This window comes from Notothenia coriiceps, unplaced genomic scaffold, assembly GCF_000735185.1.
Source record: "Notothenia coriiceps isolate Sejong01 unplaced genomic scaffold, NC01 NC01_scaffold00031140, whole genome shotgun sequence".
Lineage (NCBI taxonomy): Eukaryota > Metazoa > Chordata > Actinopteri > Perciformes > Nototheniidae > Notothenia > Notothenia coriiceps.
The window spans coordinates 55,792-68,431 of NW_011363841.1; the positions used below are offsets into that span (position 1 = coordinate 55,792).

Sequence of the window (12,640 nt, forward strand, 5' to 3'; positions counted from 1 at the left end):
AATCTAGGATAGAGATTTAAAACCGAGGAAGTTAACAAACGCAAAGACATTAGCAACTATTGATTGTCTTAATTCTTAGAGTTGATGGAATGTCCTTTTTGTTAAGAGAAACATAGTTTTCGAATAGATACGTCATATGAGCTTTTCCATTACAGCTAAGTCTAAATTTGATAAGTAAAATATAACACAATATCTTCAGTTACTGACTTAACTTTTCAGTTCCTACCCAAGGGATTATTTACGAACTAAAATTAGAAACGAAAATTAGTTACAATCACCTCTTTATGTTGACTAATTAAACTATTTATTCGGTCGACTATATTTTTTCTAGTTTGCTCATGATTTAAACACGACTTTTAGACTCGGTAATGCTGACTCGATATATTAGATCAAGAACAAAAGGCTGGTATAAACAAAATAGACGCCGTTACTAGTTATCTCAGCCTCTCAATGTACCTCAATTAACAGGCATTAATTGATAAGGAAAACAAAGAGATAAAAATCAGAAAAGCAAGATGGTATGCCTCTTTTGCATTTGTAATGACGATGTAACATCTTGTAGACAAAATGGGATACTCATTGAGTTGTCCAAGCCTTCAGATACAAATAATTGCAACAAGGTGAGGACCCATGTTGAAAGTAACCTGGCTTCTTTGGGTATCATAAATCAAAGATGTGTGTACTGAAGGCTTGACAAAAGCAAGAGTATTCATTGTCTACAAGATGTTAAATAGTCAGTTCTAAAGAGAATGGAATGCGAGCGGTACAGAATGCGGTTCCTGATTTTTCTTATTCATCTTTTTTTCCTATCAATGAAGTATGCCTGGTTAAATGGGGTGTACATTTGAGAGGATGAGAGAGGGCGAGTAAGGGCCGTTTATGTGTTAGTACCACATTTTTTGTTTTGATTCACATGAGTATCGAGGCACATACTCATGAGTTTTAAAGTCTGTGTTTTATCATGAGCACATAAAAAAACTACCAGTAGAGATCTTTAAAATATTTATTTGTCAACATAAAAGAGTGTGATTGTGAGCTAATGTTTGTTTTACTATTTTTAGTTCTGTGAGCTTAATCCCTTGGGTGAGGTAACTGAAAGTTTAGTCAGTACGAAGATATTTTTTTGTATTTGTTGTTACTTATCAAACACTTAACTTAGCTAATGAAAACGTCATTAGTATATATTGAAAATTGTATCTCTTAAAAAGCATCTCAACTTCAAAGAATTAAGGACAGCAATTTGCTAGTTTTGTTTTTGTAAAACTGTCCGCGAGTGTTCAGTCATCCTTCTAGTATACCACGATGCGCATATCTGATCATGGGGTAGTGAGAACAATAACTATTATTACTGAAATTGAAGGGTAAGCAGAATAAAAACTAAAAGTACCATCTGGTATTGTTAGCTCCAACAATGAAGCTCGCTATGTCTTCCCAGGGAAGGTCTCGCTCGACTTTTCCTGTATTCTCCGTGGCATTTGTGGGTAAAATTGTGATGTGGGCATACAACTTTTGGGAGATAGAACTATGTTTACTGGTCGTCAAGCGACATGAGCTCAGTGTAACTCAAAGGAGCGGAGAGTNGGTAGTCGGCCAAAGGCTGTCGGTAAAATAAATCACTGATTGGCTGTTCAGCATGCGAATCAGTGCATGAGAAGCGAAACGGAAGTGAGTGACCCAAACAAACTATTAAGAAGGCAAATCTGAGATTTCATTTAACTCCAGCTCTCGACACAGGTTCGGGAAAGCCCCATGAGCTTCTCGTTGTAGAGTGAAATGGAACGCACACTATGGCCCATTCCCAAACCGCCCCCTACACCCTACCCCTACACCCTACCCCTACACCCTACCCCTCCGTTTGCGTGTTCACGCGGAGGGCTGTTCCAAACCAACGAGTGTGGAGCGGTGTGGAGGGGGAGTGGGCTATCAAGCCCTCAAACAGCGAGTCTGCAGCGGTGCTGACTTAAGACCGGTCTATACCTGACCGGAGTCACGCTGTGTGTGTCCGTCAGGAAATACGCTGTTTTCAAGTAGTTCCAGCAAACATCAGGTTTAAAACTAAAAGAGCGATGAAATATGTTTGGAGTTTTATTTGAGTTATTAATTTACATTTTTTGTCTAAGAGATGCTGATTTGAAACCGTTGTTACATACAGTTATGGCATTTCCTGTTTCTGCCGGAGAGAGGGGAGTCCGTCCCAAAGCTTGCTGCTGTATTTACTCCCTCCATCTGACAGGAGGGAGCCTCGTTGAGCTGCGAGTGTGGCTACAGACGGAGTTCACTCCGTCACGGAGNTGTTGCCTTCCTAAGACAATCGGGCAGCTTCTTGTTTCCTTCGTATTTTCTTCGTGAGGCGAAAAATGCACGATGGCACCGATGATCACACGAAGTAAAGACGAAGATGACACGATTTGACAAGATGCCCTCCCAATGCAAAATGGACACACAAATTCAACACGCAAGGTCTTTCCTTTATTTTTTGGCAAGCCAAACATTTTGCCACCGCTCACGAAGTTGCTGCCGGAGCCTGAGAAACTCCACCGCCGGTCATACGATGGCTTAAAATGCCCTCACGAATGGCCCAATGTTGTTACGATCAGAGCCAAATTTGAAGATTTCCTTTATCGTGTGCCCATCTGGTGTCAATTTCGGGACAGTGTGATGCGGGCTTTAGTGTTTACCGCTAGAACAGTGCCATTATATGTATTATATATAAAATAACTTTACTCTAAGCCTACAGCAGACATCCTGCTGAATACACAGTAAAGTTATTTTATATATAATACATATAATGGCACTGTTCTAGCGGTAAACACTAAAGCCCGCATNAGTAAGCAATGTAAAACAATATACTTGCTACGCTGATTTAACCTACATTGATTATATCTCTCCTATAATCTAAACACAGCATCGTTAATTTATAGTCTCTAAGCAAACACACCACTTCCAATGACCACTGGCCAGGTTTTTCTCCTGCTACGCGAGAAAGATGATGCCAGGGTTTCATCTTTCCCTCTCTCTCAGTACCCGAGCGAGTACGCACTAATCTGGCCAGTGCAGGCCAGCTTGAGACTTTTCTTTCTGGAGCGATCAGCAGCTATTCGCACTCCCCGGCAATAGAAGAATGGAGCAGTTGCATTGAGACTCCACGGTATCCCTAGCCCAGAAGCAGAGAACAAGGCGCGTCCAGCTCTCTTGTCAAAAATGTGCGCTCTAATTCAATGGAAAAAATAAATTATTATTCACAGATTGACATGAGGTCTCTTCAATCCGCTATCCCAAATGTAAAAAAAGACAATGTCCATCTTTCAAACTAAGAACATTTGTCCCACTCTCACCGACTACGCTCGAGACGGTGACCTTTAAAGAGAGAGAGAGCGCGCGAGTGCTAATGAAAACAGCCAACATTGCGCGCGAGAGCGTGGGCACAGAATAAAAAGGATCATCGTCCACCTCCTCCTGAAAAGTGTGCTCTTTCTGAAAATACCATCCATCGCATCCCTCCATCTCAACAACACAGTCAGTCACACACACACAACCCTCTGATCACACTCATTCTCAACACAAACACACACAGACAAACATGGAACACAGAAACTGAAAAAAAGAAACAAACAAACAAAACAGGGAAATTTTTGTGGATCTTCTAACAAACACAAGCACATCGAGAACACAAAAAAAAAACTCACCCTGTCTGTTGCAGTGACTGAGGTTCATACAGCGAGGGAGTGGATATCCAACTGCCGCAGAGCAGCTAGCTAGCAGAGCAGCTAGTCTTCGTCAAATCTGAGCCGATTTCTACTTTACAGTCGTCATACTTTTTGTTTAACATTTCATTGCATAAGGCTTCGTATGATATCCTCACAGTAAGTATCTTGAACATTATACAAATGGATGGATCGCACAGCTTGCATTTGATTTTTGGTGATGATAGCAGTCAATCTTTGATAAGTGTTCCCGGTTTGAAGATGACCACCATAAGAAAAGCATTAGTATCATGACGGTCTGAACGTGCTCACACTTCACACACTCTATGATGTGTTTCGCACATTCCTATGGTTCAGGCATGTGAATCAGGCTGGTCGCGTAACACTCACTCACAGAACGTATACATTGCCTACTGATGTTGAGCCATGCACTGCCTCACATGGAATCACACCTGCATCTATCACATTTGTCTGCTTCTGTCCATGTGTTTACTTCCAGTTTTGTTCATTATAGTGTAGTTCTTATACTATTTTACCAGTTTGGTAAAGCAGGGGTTAAATGAAATGGGATGTCAAGCATGGTTGTGTTTAATGTAATTAGCAGACTTAAACAGGACTAGGAAGTCTAATTTGGCGCCAGACACCAAGTACGCCGTGCAAAACTGAAGAACAATAGGAGGCTTAAACGGTTATTGGCAACACCACAATGTTTACATAGGTGTAGTCTGAAGGGTAAGACAGCAATAGTGGTTAATACATTTACACATCTGTTTATCAGACATTCAAATGTAGCGGCCTGCATGACTGTGAGAGTCACAGCATCACTATGTAGATCCATCCGACTCCAAACAGTGAGAAACTGAAACGAACATAGTTCCGGTGAAAATGAGCCTCTTTACACAGTGATCTCTAAAGTTGTATTATTGACAGATTCCAGCTCCTTGTCGCCAGATAGAGGAATCGACATGAGGTAATATCAGAGCGGCATTAGTTATGGTCTTAATGTGTAACAAATGAAGGAGGACCAGCACGTTAATCATCCATGATTAAAGTCTAGTCTCTCCTGATTGTACACGTACCATACCTCATATTGACCTCATGCCGCTTGATTCTGATTTCTCGTATGTTGGCCTCAAGGAGCTGGAATCTGTCAAATATATACACTTTAGAGACTGTACTGTGTAAAGGAGGCCATTTGTCAGGGAACTATTGTTTCCCCTCTTCCATTATCCTGACTGGGTTTTTTTGAGGAGTCGGGATGGAATCTAAATAGTGAATGCTAGTGATTCTAAAAGGCATTTAATGCACTTCTGAATAGCTGGTGTACAGGAGTCACCCCTCCTGCATTACCAACTATTGCTTTTACCAAAACACTTTATGTCAACAATTGTTTGGTGTTGCCAAAGAACTTTGCTACCCTTCCTATTGTCTTCGTTTTCCCCCCTTAACTTTGTGTTGGCGGTCAAATCTGACCGGTTGTCATGGTTTTACTGCTATTACATTAACACAAAAACCATTAATCCATCACCGACAATTTTCATTTAACACCCTTTCAAACTGTAAATAATTGTATCAGACTACTGGTATAACATGAACAACTGCAGTAGACATGATACAAAGAACAGACAGATGACCTGTATCTGCGGTGCTTAGGTGTGGATCCATGTAGAAGGTGGGCACATAAGAGCGGGAAATGTATCACATTGTTCTGTGTGTGGTGTGTTTGAGTCGCCAGGTAGGTGTGATTCACATGGGGGGATTGGACACATAAGGGGGGGGAAACACATCTAGAGTGTGTGTGTGTGTGTGTGTTTTATCAGATCCGGATGGTTACTAATTCCTTTTCTTTATGGTGGTCATTTTTGACCGGGAACACCATCAAAGTTGACTAAATCATCCAAAATTCAATGAAAGTGGTGATCAGCATTTGTATATGTTCAAATACTACTGTGAAGGATATCATGAAGCCTTAATGCAATCGAATGTTAAACAAAAAAGTTATGATTGAAGAAAGTAGTAAATCGGCCAGATTTGACCCGAAGACAACAGGAGGGTTACACAACTGCTGTCAGAATATCAATGATGTTGCATTTTACAGCCCTATTACATCAAAGTTAAAGAAGACAAAAAAAAACATTACTAATTTTACACTAAACTGTGATTGATGGCTGTGTTTCAAGAATGTAATCAGCAGTCGCACTTCCGTTATAATGAATGTGGCCCAGATCCTAAAGAGTGCAGTACACAGACTAACGGTCATTATATAGTAATTTATTAATTTTGGCGAATGTCATCTGAAGGGCAATTTACAGCTTTTAACAGAGCCATAGTACAATACTTTATAATTACAACATTTACAGGTGCGGATTCAGTTTGTCTTTACATCAAACAATGGAGATGAGCTGTGAAGGAACACTGAATGAATGCACAGAAGACGAAGCAAACAATACTTTTCATTGGCCAAGATTCACCTCGGCCTACAGGAATGCTTTTATCTTGAACCGTCACCAGTGCCATGACGGACACACGGCTGCTCAGCTTCAAAGCACACTGACAGGAGGCCAAATACGTGACGCATGTCGTTTAGCGAGACATCAACTCATGGTGCTGTCACATAGATACTGTATGGAACAGTGATTCAACTGAAGGTAGACTTTAAACACAGACACCGTGTGTGGAAGTGAGACTCAGGGGTCTCAGCGTTCAGCCACATGTCGAGCAGTAGCAGTTTGTATCCAAACGTTTCACTCATTTGTATTCCACAACAGCCATCCTGTGATAGAAAAGATGAAAATATGCAAATGTAGAGACGTAGAGTGCTTTGAGATGGCAATTTGAAGGTTAAGATTGATTCAGCGATATCCACTTTGTTTTTATATCTGGACACAAAAGGGGAAACATTTTTTTTTTGTAACAACAAAGAAATTGATAAAAGGTTACCTAAAAAAAGCGATAAGAAAAGACAACGGTCTCAGAGCACTCTATCAACAAAAGCGAATTGTGAACAAAAGCAGAGTGTGTTCCAGGAGTCCAAAGGTGAACTCTTTAATGTGTCTGAATGCGGCTCCTCTATAATCTGCCGTGTTCTTCTGTCGCTGTGTTTGTGTTCATCTGTCTGCTCCTGAATGAGATTGTGACCAAGCGGCATACTCTCCATATAACTCTTATACAGTCTATGGTCGTGACTCAGCAGTCATTACACAGCGTTTAGGGCATTTAGAGTTGATGTGTTTCTGTTCAATCTCTCCTTTTCTCTTTTTTTCATATTACCAAAAAGATATCCCTGTGTTTTAAAGTGAAAACCAGTCGATGTAAAAGGAATTTGTTTGGATTTGAGGAAAGCCTGTTTATGAATAATTTATAGAGCCACTTCCAAATAATAAATAAACAAATGAATAAATAAACAAGCAGGCAAGCAAACACCAACAAACACATTTTTCCCCGGTAGTTTTCTTTTTCGTATAAATGTCTGGTAATCCAGAGTCTGATCCTTGAAAAATAGTCTAATACGAGTTATTGAGCACGATGCTGTTCTCCAAAAGCGTGTGGGTAGGGGTCAGTGTGAGGGGGGCTCAGTGTGAGGGGGGGCACGGGTTGCTGCAGCTGGAGGCAACACTGCTTCAGTCAGACGGGTCACTAAAGTCTGTGACTGAAAGTTTGAAGTTTTGCAAAATATAGAGATTTGAACCCTCCTAATAATCCATTCTCACAGCAAAGAGACATCCTCTGATGACCACATGAGCTCCTGCTCTCTCTCAGATGGAAGGTTCTCCATGTGTCTCACTCTGTCATGATCCCTCCAGCATTGAAAAAATACATTTTTTTAATTCTTAAAACTAGCATTTGCTCTACTTTCTGCCTCCCAAAGCTTTTGTTTCTATTTCTCTGCTGTGCTTAGCATCCGACGGGGATCTGAACACAGCTCCAGGTTCTGAGGCTCCATCCAGATGCCCAGCCACACCCGGAGGGAGGAACCAACATGGTGGGACGGTAGGGGGTGTAAAAGGGTCTCTGTCTGTACAGTGTGGAAAAAGAGTACAGGCATGTGGGCTAAAGCACGGTGGCGTTGTGGCCCTCCATCCTGGGCAGCCGGGGGTCCTGTACTGTCCCCATGGTAACCAGCAGCGGACGGCTGTCCTCGGACAAACCCAAGCGACCCAGGGTCACTGAAGCCCCCCTCTGGTGGGCGTTGGCCATGGAGAGGCCCTGCTGGGGCTGGGGGGCCGCAGGGGGGTTGGGGTGCACGGCCTCCAGCGGCAGGCCCTGCTCCTGGTAGCCGTAGCCGATGTTCCCACAGGGGAACCGCCTCAGTCTGTAGAGGGGCACCGGGGGCAGCGCGGCCGAATCTAAGAGCAGAGGGGACTGGGCAGCAGGAGGGGGGGGCGGGGGCAGCAGAGGCCTGCAGAGACCCTGCTGCTGCTGCTGCTGCTGGTGGTGCAGCATCTGCAGGTGGTGCTGCTGGAGCTGCTGCTGGTGGAGCTGCTGGTGGAGCTGCTGCTGGAGCTGCTGCTGGAGCTGCTGCTGGTGCTGCAGCCCCAGGGCCCCCGCCACCTCAGCCACGGTCCGGCCCACATGCTCCTGCCCCTCCCCCGGGACCCTGCCGCTGCCCTCTCCTGCAGCACCCACACCCCCCTGCCTCTGCTGCTGCTGCTTCCTCTGCTGCAGGAACCAGGACCCGTAGGTGGGGTTCCACAGGGTGGTGCTCTTCCCGTTGGGGCCCTCCTTCTCCTGCGGCTGACCCTGGGTGAACGCCAGGTTGATGTGCCCCCCCTCAGGGCCGTGCTGGGAGGGGATGTGCGGGCCCTTGGCAGTGAGCGTAGAGGCGGCTGTGGAGGTGACCGTGTTGCTGGTTGTCATGGCGATCTGCGTGTGAGGCTGCTGGTGGAGGTAGGGGGGGGGCGACGTCTGTGCTTTAGCCTCCAATGTTGCGCTCGTCTCCGCACTGTGCTCCCCCCCTCTCAGGGGGTCTCCTGTAGGATAGGAGGGGGGTGGCTGCTGGACCTCCCCATCATGCACCGGGGCGTTCACCAGCACCGTCGGAGCCGAGGGGTCCCGCTCCTCCTCTTCTGGGACAGGTCCATACTCTACAGGCAGTGGCATGGTCACCACGTCAGGGTCCTAAAGAGGGGGATATCAGAGGTTAAGGTGAGAAAGTATCAATAATAATAAAGAGTCTATTCCTCTTCTTCTTTTGCCTGTGGCTGCTGTGTTTACCCAGGCTCAAAGTCTCACATGTGATGGACCACTCTGAACACATTTCAGGTGTTGAATAGAGAGAAAGTGAACCGCGTCTTTTTATTGTCCTAAAAAAGCAACATTTCAAGATGCATGACATCTTCTTCAGACAGGTCATTAACACCTAGCTAGCTAGTTAGCTCAGTAGTTCCAGTTAGCTGGTGGACTGTTGAACTGTAAAGCAGCATGTGGGGGCTCTTTAGTGTTCTCCCTCTGAAACAGGATCTTATCATAAGGGACCCTGAGTCTCCACAGGTAGACTCCTATACAGCTAATATTTCATATGTTCAATGTAATTGTGACTCCCAAAGTGGGGTAAGATTGATCAATAACACTAAATAGATTAACAACAAGTAATTTGAATTCAGAAACATGTTTTGATGAAGCTCCTTAAGCACCGATCTTGGGTTATCCTTTACAGAAATCCGACACAGGCTTGGAGTAATACGTAAAGACAGAAAAACCCAATAGAAATCCCACAGTGCTCTGATTGGTTACCTGCAGGCAGTAGTCGATTCTCTCCAGGATGGTGGAGAAGTTGGGCCTGTCTTCAGGCTGATGCTGCCAGCTCTGAGTCATTATGCGGTATCTGAAGAAACACACAGGCAGAAGAACATATGCTGAAAATACAATCTTTGCAGATGCAGAGAAGTAGATAAACTAACCCTGCAACATGCTAATCAGAGAAGTGAACAAATAACTAAGAAACATTTCCATGGAACTGAAAAGGCAGATTGCAACAGGATATAAGGAGATCTGGAAAGCTGCAGGTATGAAGGAAAAGCTGAGAAATCACAGAGAGGCTAAAGTGTGGCTCCAATGCGTATATTAGAGAGCCAGGAAATGTGTGTGTGCATCTGCCCGTATAGCTTTTATAATAGAGTTGGCAGCAGAGGCGGTGTCTGAAGTGAAAAATACAGTCTGATATCAAAATATTTTTAAAGCTCTCTATCAGCTACCCGGCACTTCTTCCAAAGTGGGAAGCAACATGAAAGAGAAGTGTTGATGTGGTTTCCATATTGAAAGTCATCTCATCTCATTTTCTCATGCCTCCTAGGTCCCGACTTGTTTACGTGTGAATATCAGCAAAACATCTGAGCCTTTCATGTCTGCCTCTATGTTTTCCTTTTCATTTCTTATACTGTGTAGAGTTAGGGATCAATAAAGCATCGTGATATTTGCCTCACAATATTGTATTGATACACAGCTTCCACAATCAATCTTTTATTAAATAAATCATTACAATTGCAAATTCTAATTCAATTCCTTGCTTTTTCTGTCCACTAGATGGTGTTAAATTTTTTCGGATGACGTCAACAGGATTGGCTGGAAGTTGGTCAACATTAAGAAATCAGAAATCAGATCTCAAACACGTTCTGTAAATTACATCTCATTAAATACAAATGAAATGTCAAATTGTACGTTTTTTGTTTTGTTTTAACGCAATAGTCATGTTGCTTTAAATGGCAAACATATGTTATTTTGACTTAAGTATCGTGATCATTCCATATGATTTGGCCTCCAGTGATCCAACCCTGACACTACGTATGCTTTATGTGCGACTGAGCTTCCTTCTAGCTTGTTTATGTCTTGGAAGGAGTTTAATTAGACCTCGTGGGATCACATTTTTCCTGCAGGCATGTGAAGCACTTGAATGAATTCAGATCAGCTCTTACACAGGCCCAGGGCAGTTTTTGGGTGGGTCCATTCTTCCGCCATTGGTCACAAATTCCAACACTTCCTGGTTACTGCGACTTGGATACGGCATGTAGCCCAATGAGAAGATCTCCCACAGCAGAACCCCGAAGGACCTGCAGGTAAAAAGAGGACACATCAATCACGGGGGGGGGGGGCAAGTCATACATTAAAAGCATCTTCAGAGCTGTAAAGGATGAGCGCAGATGGCAAGACTGAGATAGAAACAAGATGGAGAATTTAAAAACCTAACATATGGCTCAGGATCAGAGGTGTTGAAGGACAGAGGAAGGTGGAACAGGAAGTATGTGAGATATAGGAGTGAGAGCTATGAGAGAGAAGTGTGAGGGACTTACCATGTGTCTGTTTTAGACGTGAAGATGCCCTCCATGAAGGCTTCAGGCGGCATCCACTTGACTGGCAGCATGGCCCGCCCCCCCTTCCTGTAATAGCTGGCCCTACACACACACACACACACACACACACACACACACACACACACACACACACACACACACACACACACACACACACACACACACACCCATCACTTTAGAGAACATTACTCTGGAGAATTAAGACTCATTTTCACAAGCTCAGCGCGAGTCAACCTGAACTTTATTCGTTCCTATGGGAACTCATACTCCGTATATTCTTTTTCAGTCCTGAATTTGCCTCGAGTCAACACTGTGTTCAAAGTGGATTCAGCAAATTAGCAGACAGGCTATGTTATTCAATTTAGTTTCTCCAATTTGTTGAAAGGCAAATCGTGTACGGTAAGTGTGTATTAAAAGTTAACTAGTCAGGCTCACACACTTGAAATTTTACTTTCTAAAAGAAATGTAGCAATGCTACACCCTAAATTCAAGTTAAATATAAACATTCACCCTAAAATGTCATTATTTATGTTCCGGTGGCTTACATGTTGTCCCCAAAAGGGAAGCAGATCATGCCACAATATGCAAACAGATGATGTGAGTAAAACACACACACTTTGAATGGATACATATTGTATGACTAACCATGTGGCTAATAACAGTTATATTGTGTTTTGTTTGCCCACTAATAATTCAAAAGGGAACATTTATAAAATGAACACCAGCATCTGTCATGTAGCATCGTCACCATGGCAACACCACTGCCCTCAAAAGCAGAGGGTAAAGAAAAAACCAAAAAACCATCTTGCAATTAAATCCCCGTTTGTCAGCGTCTGTATCGCCCTCTGATGCGATCGCGCTCCCAGCTTCCTCACATGTGGGTGAGGGACCCTCTAAGAACTCTTATCTCTCAGGGGGGGGGCGTTATTCGCCGGGCCGAGCCCCGTCTGAGTCTTTTTTAATGCTGTTTTGCAAACAGGGTTGTCGGAGAAATGATCAGATGTGTGCTGTATCTGATTGTTGGTGCTGATGGAGGTCACTGCCCCCCCCCTCCCCCCCTGCTCCAGGCCCACGGCATTAACTGCTCCCCATCCATCAGCAGGAGAAATGGACACACATCCAGATGCCAGTTAAGTGGAGTTTTTCTGGGGAAAGCATCATTTGACATTGTTTGCTGTTGCAGAGGAGTACATCTGTTTTGCCTGTGTGATGTCATAACAATTATACACTTTTCCCCCTTTGCAGTCGTTTGTTAACAAGTGCTTTAGATTCAATAGGACTGTAATAGCCAAGGTTTTTTTTATGTGTGGGGGCTCTGTGCTGAGGGACGTCATTTACATCTTACAATATTACAATATACACACCTTTTCAAAAATCCATCGCTGTGCCATTTTCAATTTCCAAATTCCAACAATTTTGCTAAAGAAAAGTAAACATAATTTCAAACGATTATAACCAAAAAGATGTCGCCAGTTCACGTCCCGATCGGACCAACAAATACGGAGTGTGGACTGGAGAGGAGCCAGTTCACCTCCTGGGCCACTGCCGAAGTGTCCTTGAGCAAGGCACCGAACCCCCAACTGCTCACTGGCGCCGGCTAGACTGGCTGCCTCTGCTCTGACCTCTCAA

The 12,640-nt window shown here is 43.8% G+C and overlaps 1 protein-coding gene across 1 annotated transcript; it reads right to left on the reverse strand.

Annotated features, from left to right (window-relative positions):
- Window positions 1-7,754: 7,754 nt before the first annotated feature.
- LOC104959837 (ALK tyrosine kinase receptor-like) lies at window positions 7,755-11,088 on the reverse strand. Its single transcript, XM_010787748.1, has 4 exons — window positions 10,991-11,088; window positions 10,616-10,750; window positions 9,438-9,528; window positions 7,755-8,822 (listed from the first exon to the last, which is right to left on the reverse strand). Exons 1-4 carry the CDS (start codon window positions 11,059-11,061, stop codon window positions 7,755-7,757), a joined length of 1,365 nt encoding a protein of 454 aa, XP_010786050.1. The 5' UTR covers window positions 11,062-11,088.
- Window positions 11,089-12,640: the final 1,552 nt, after the last annotated feature.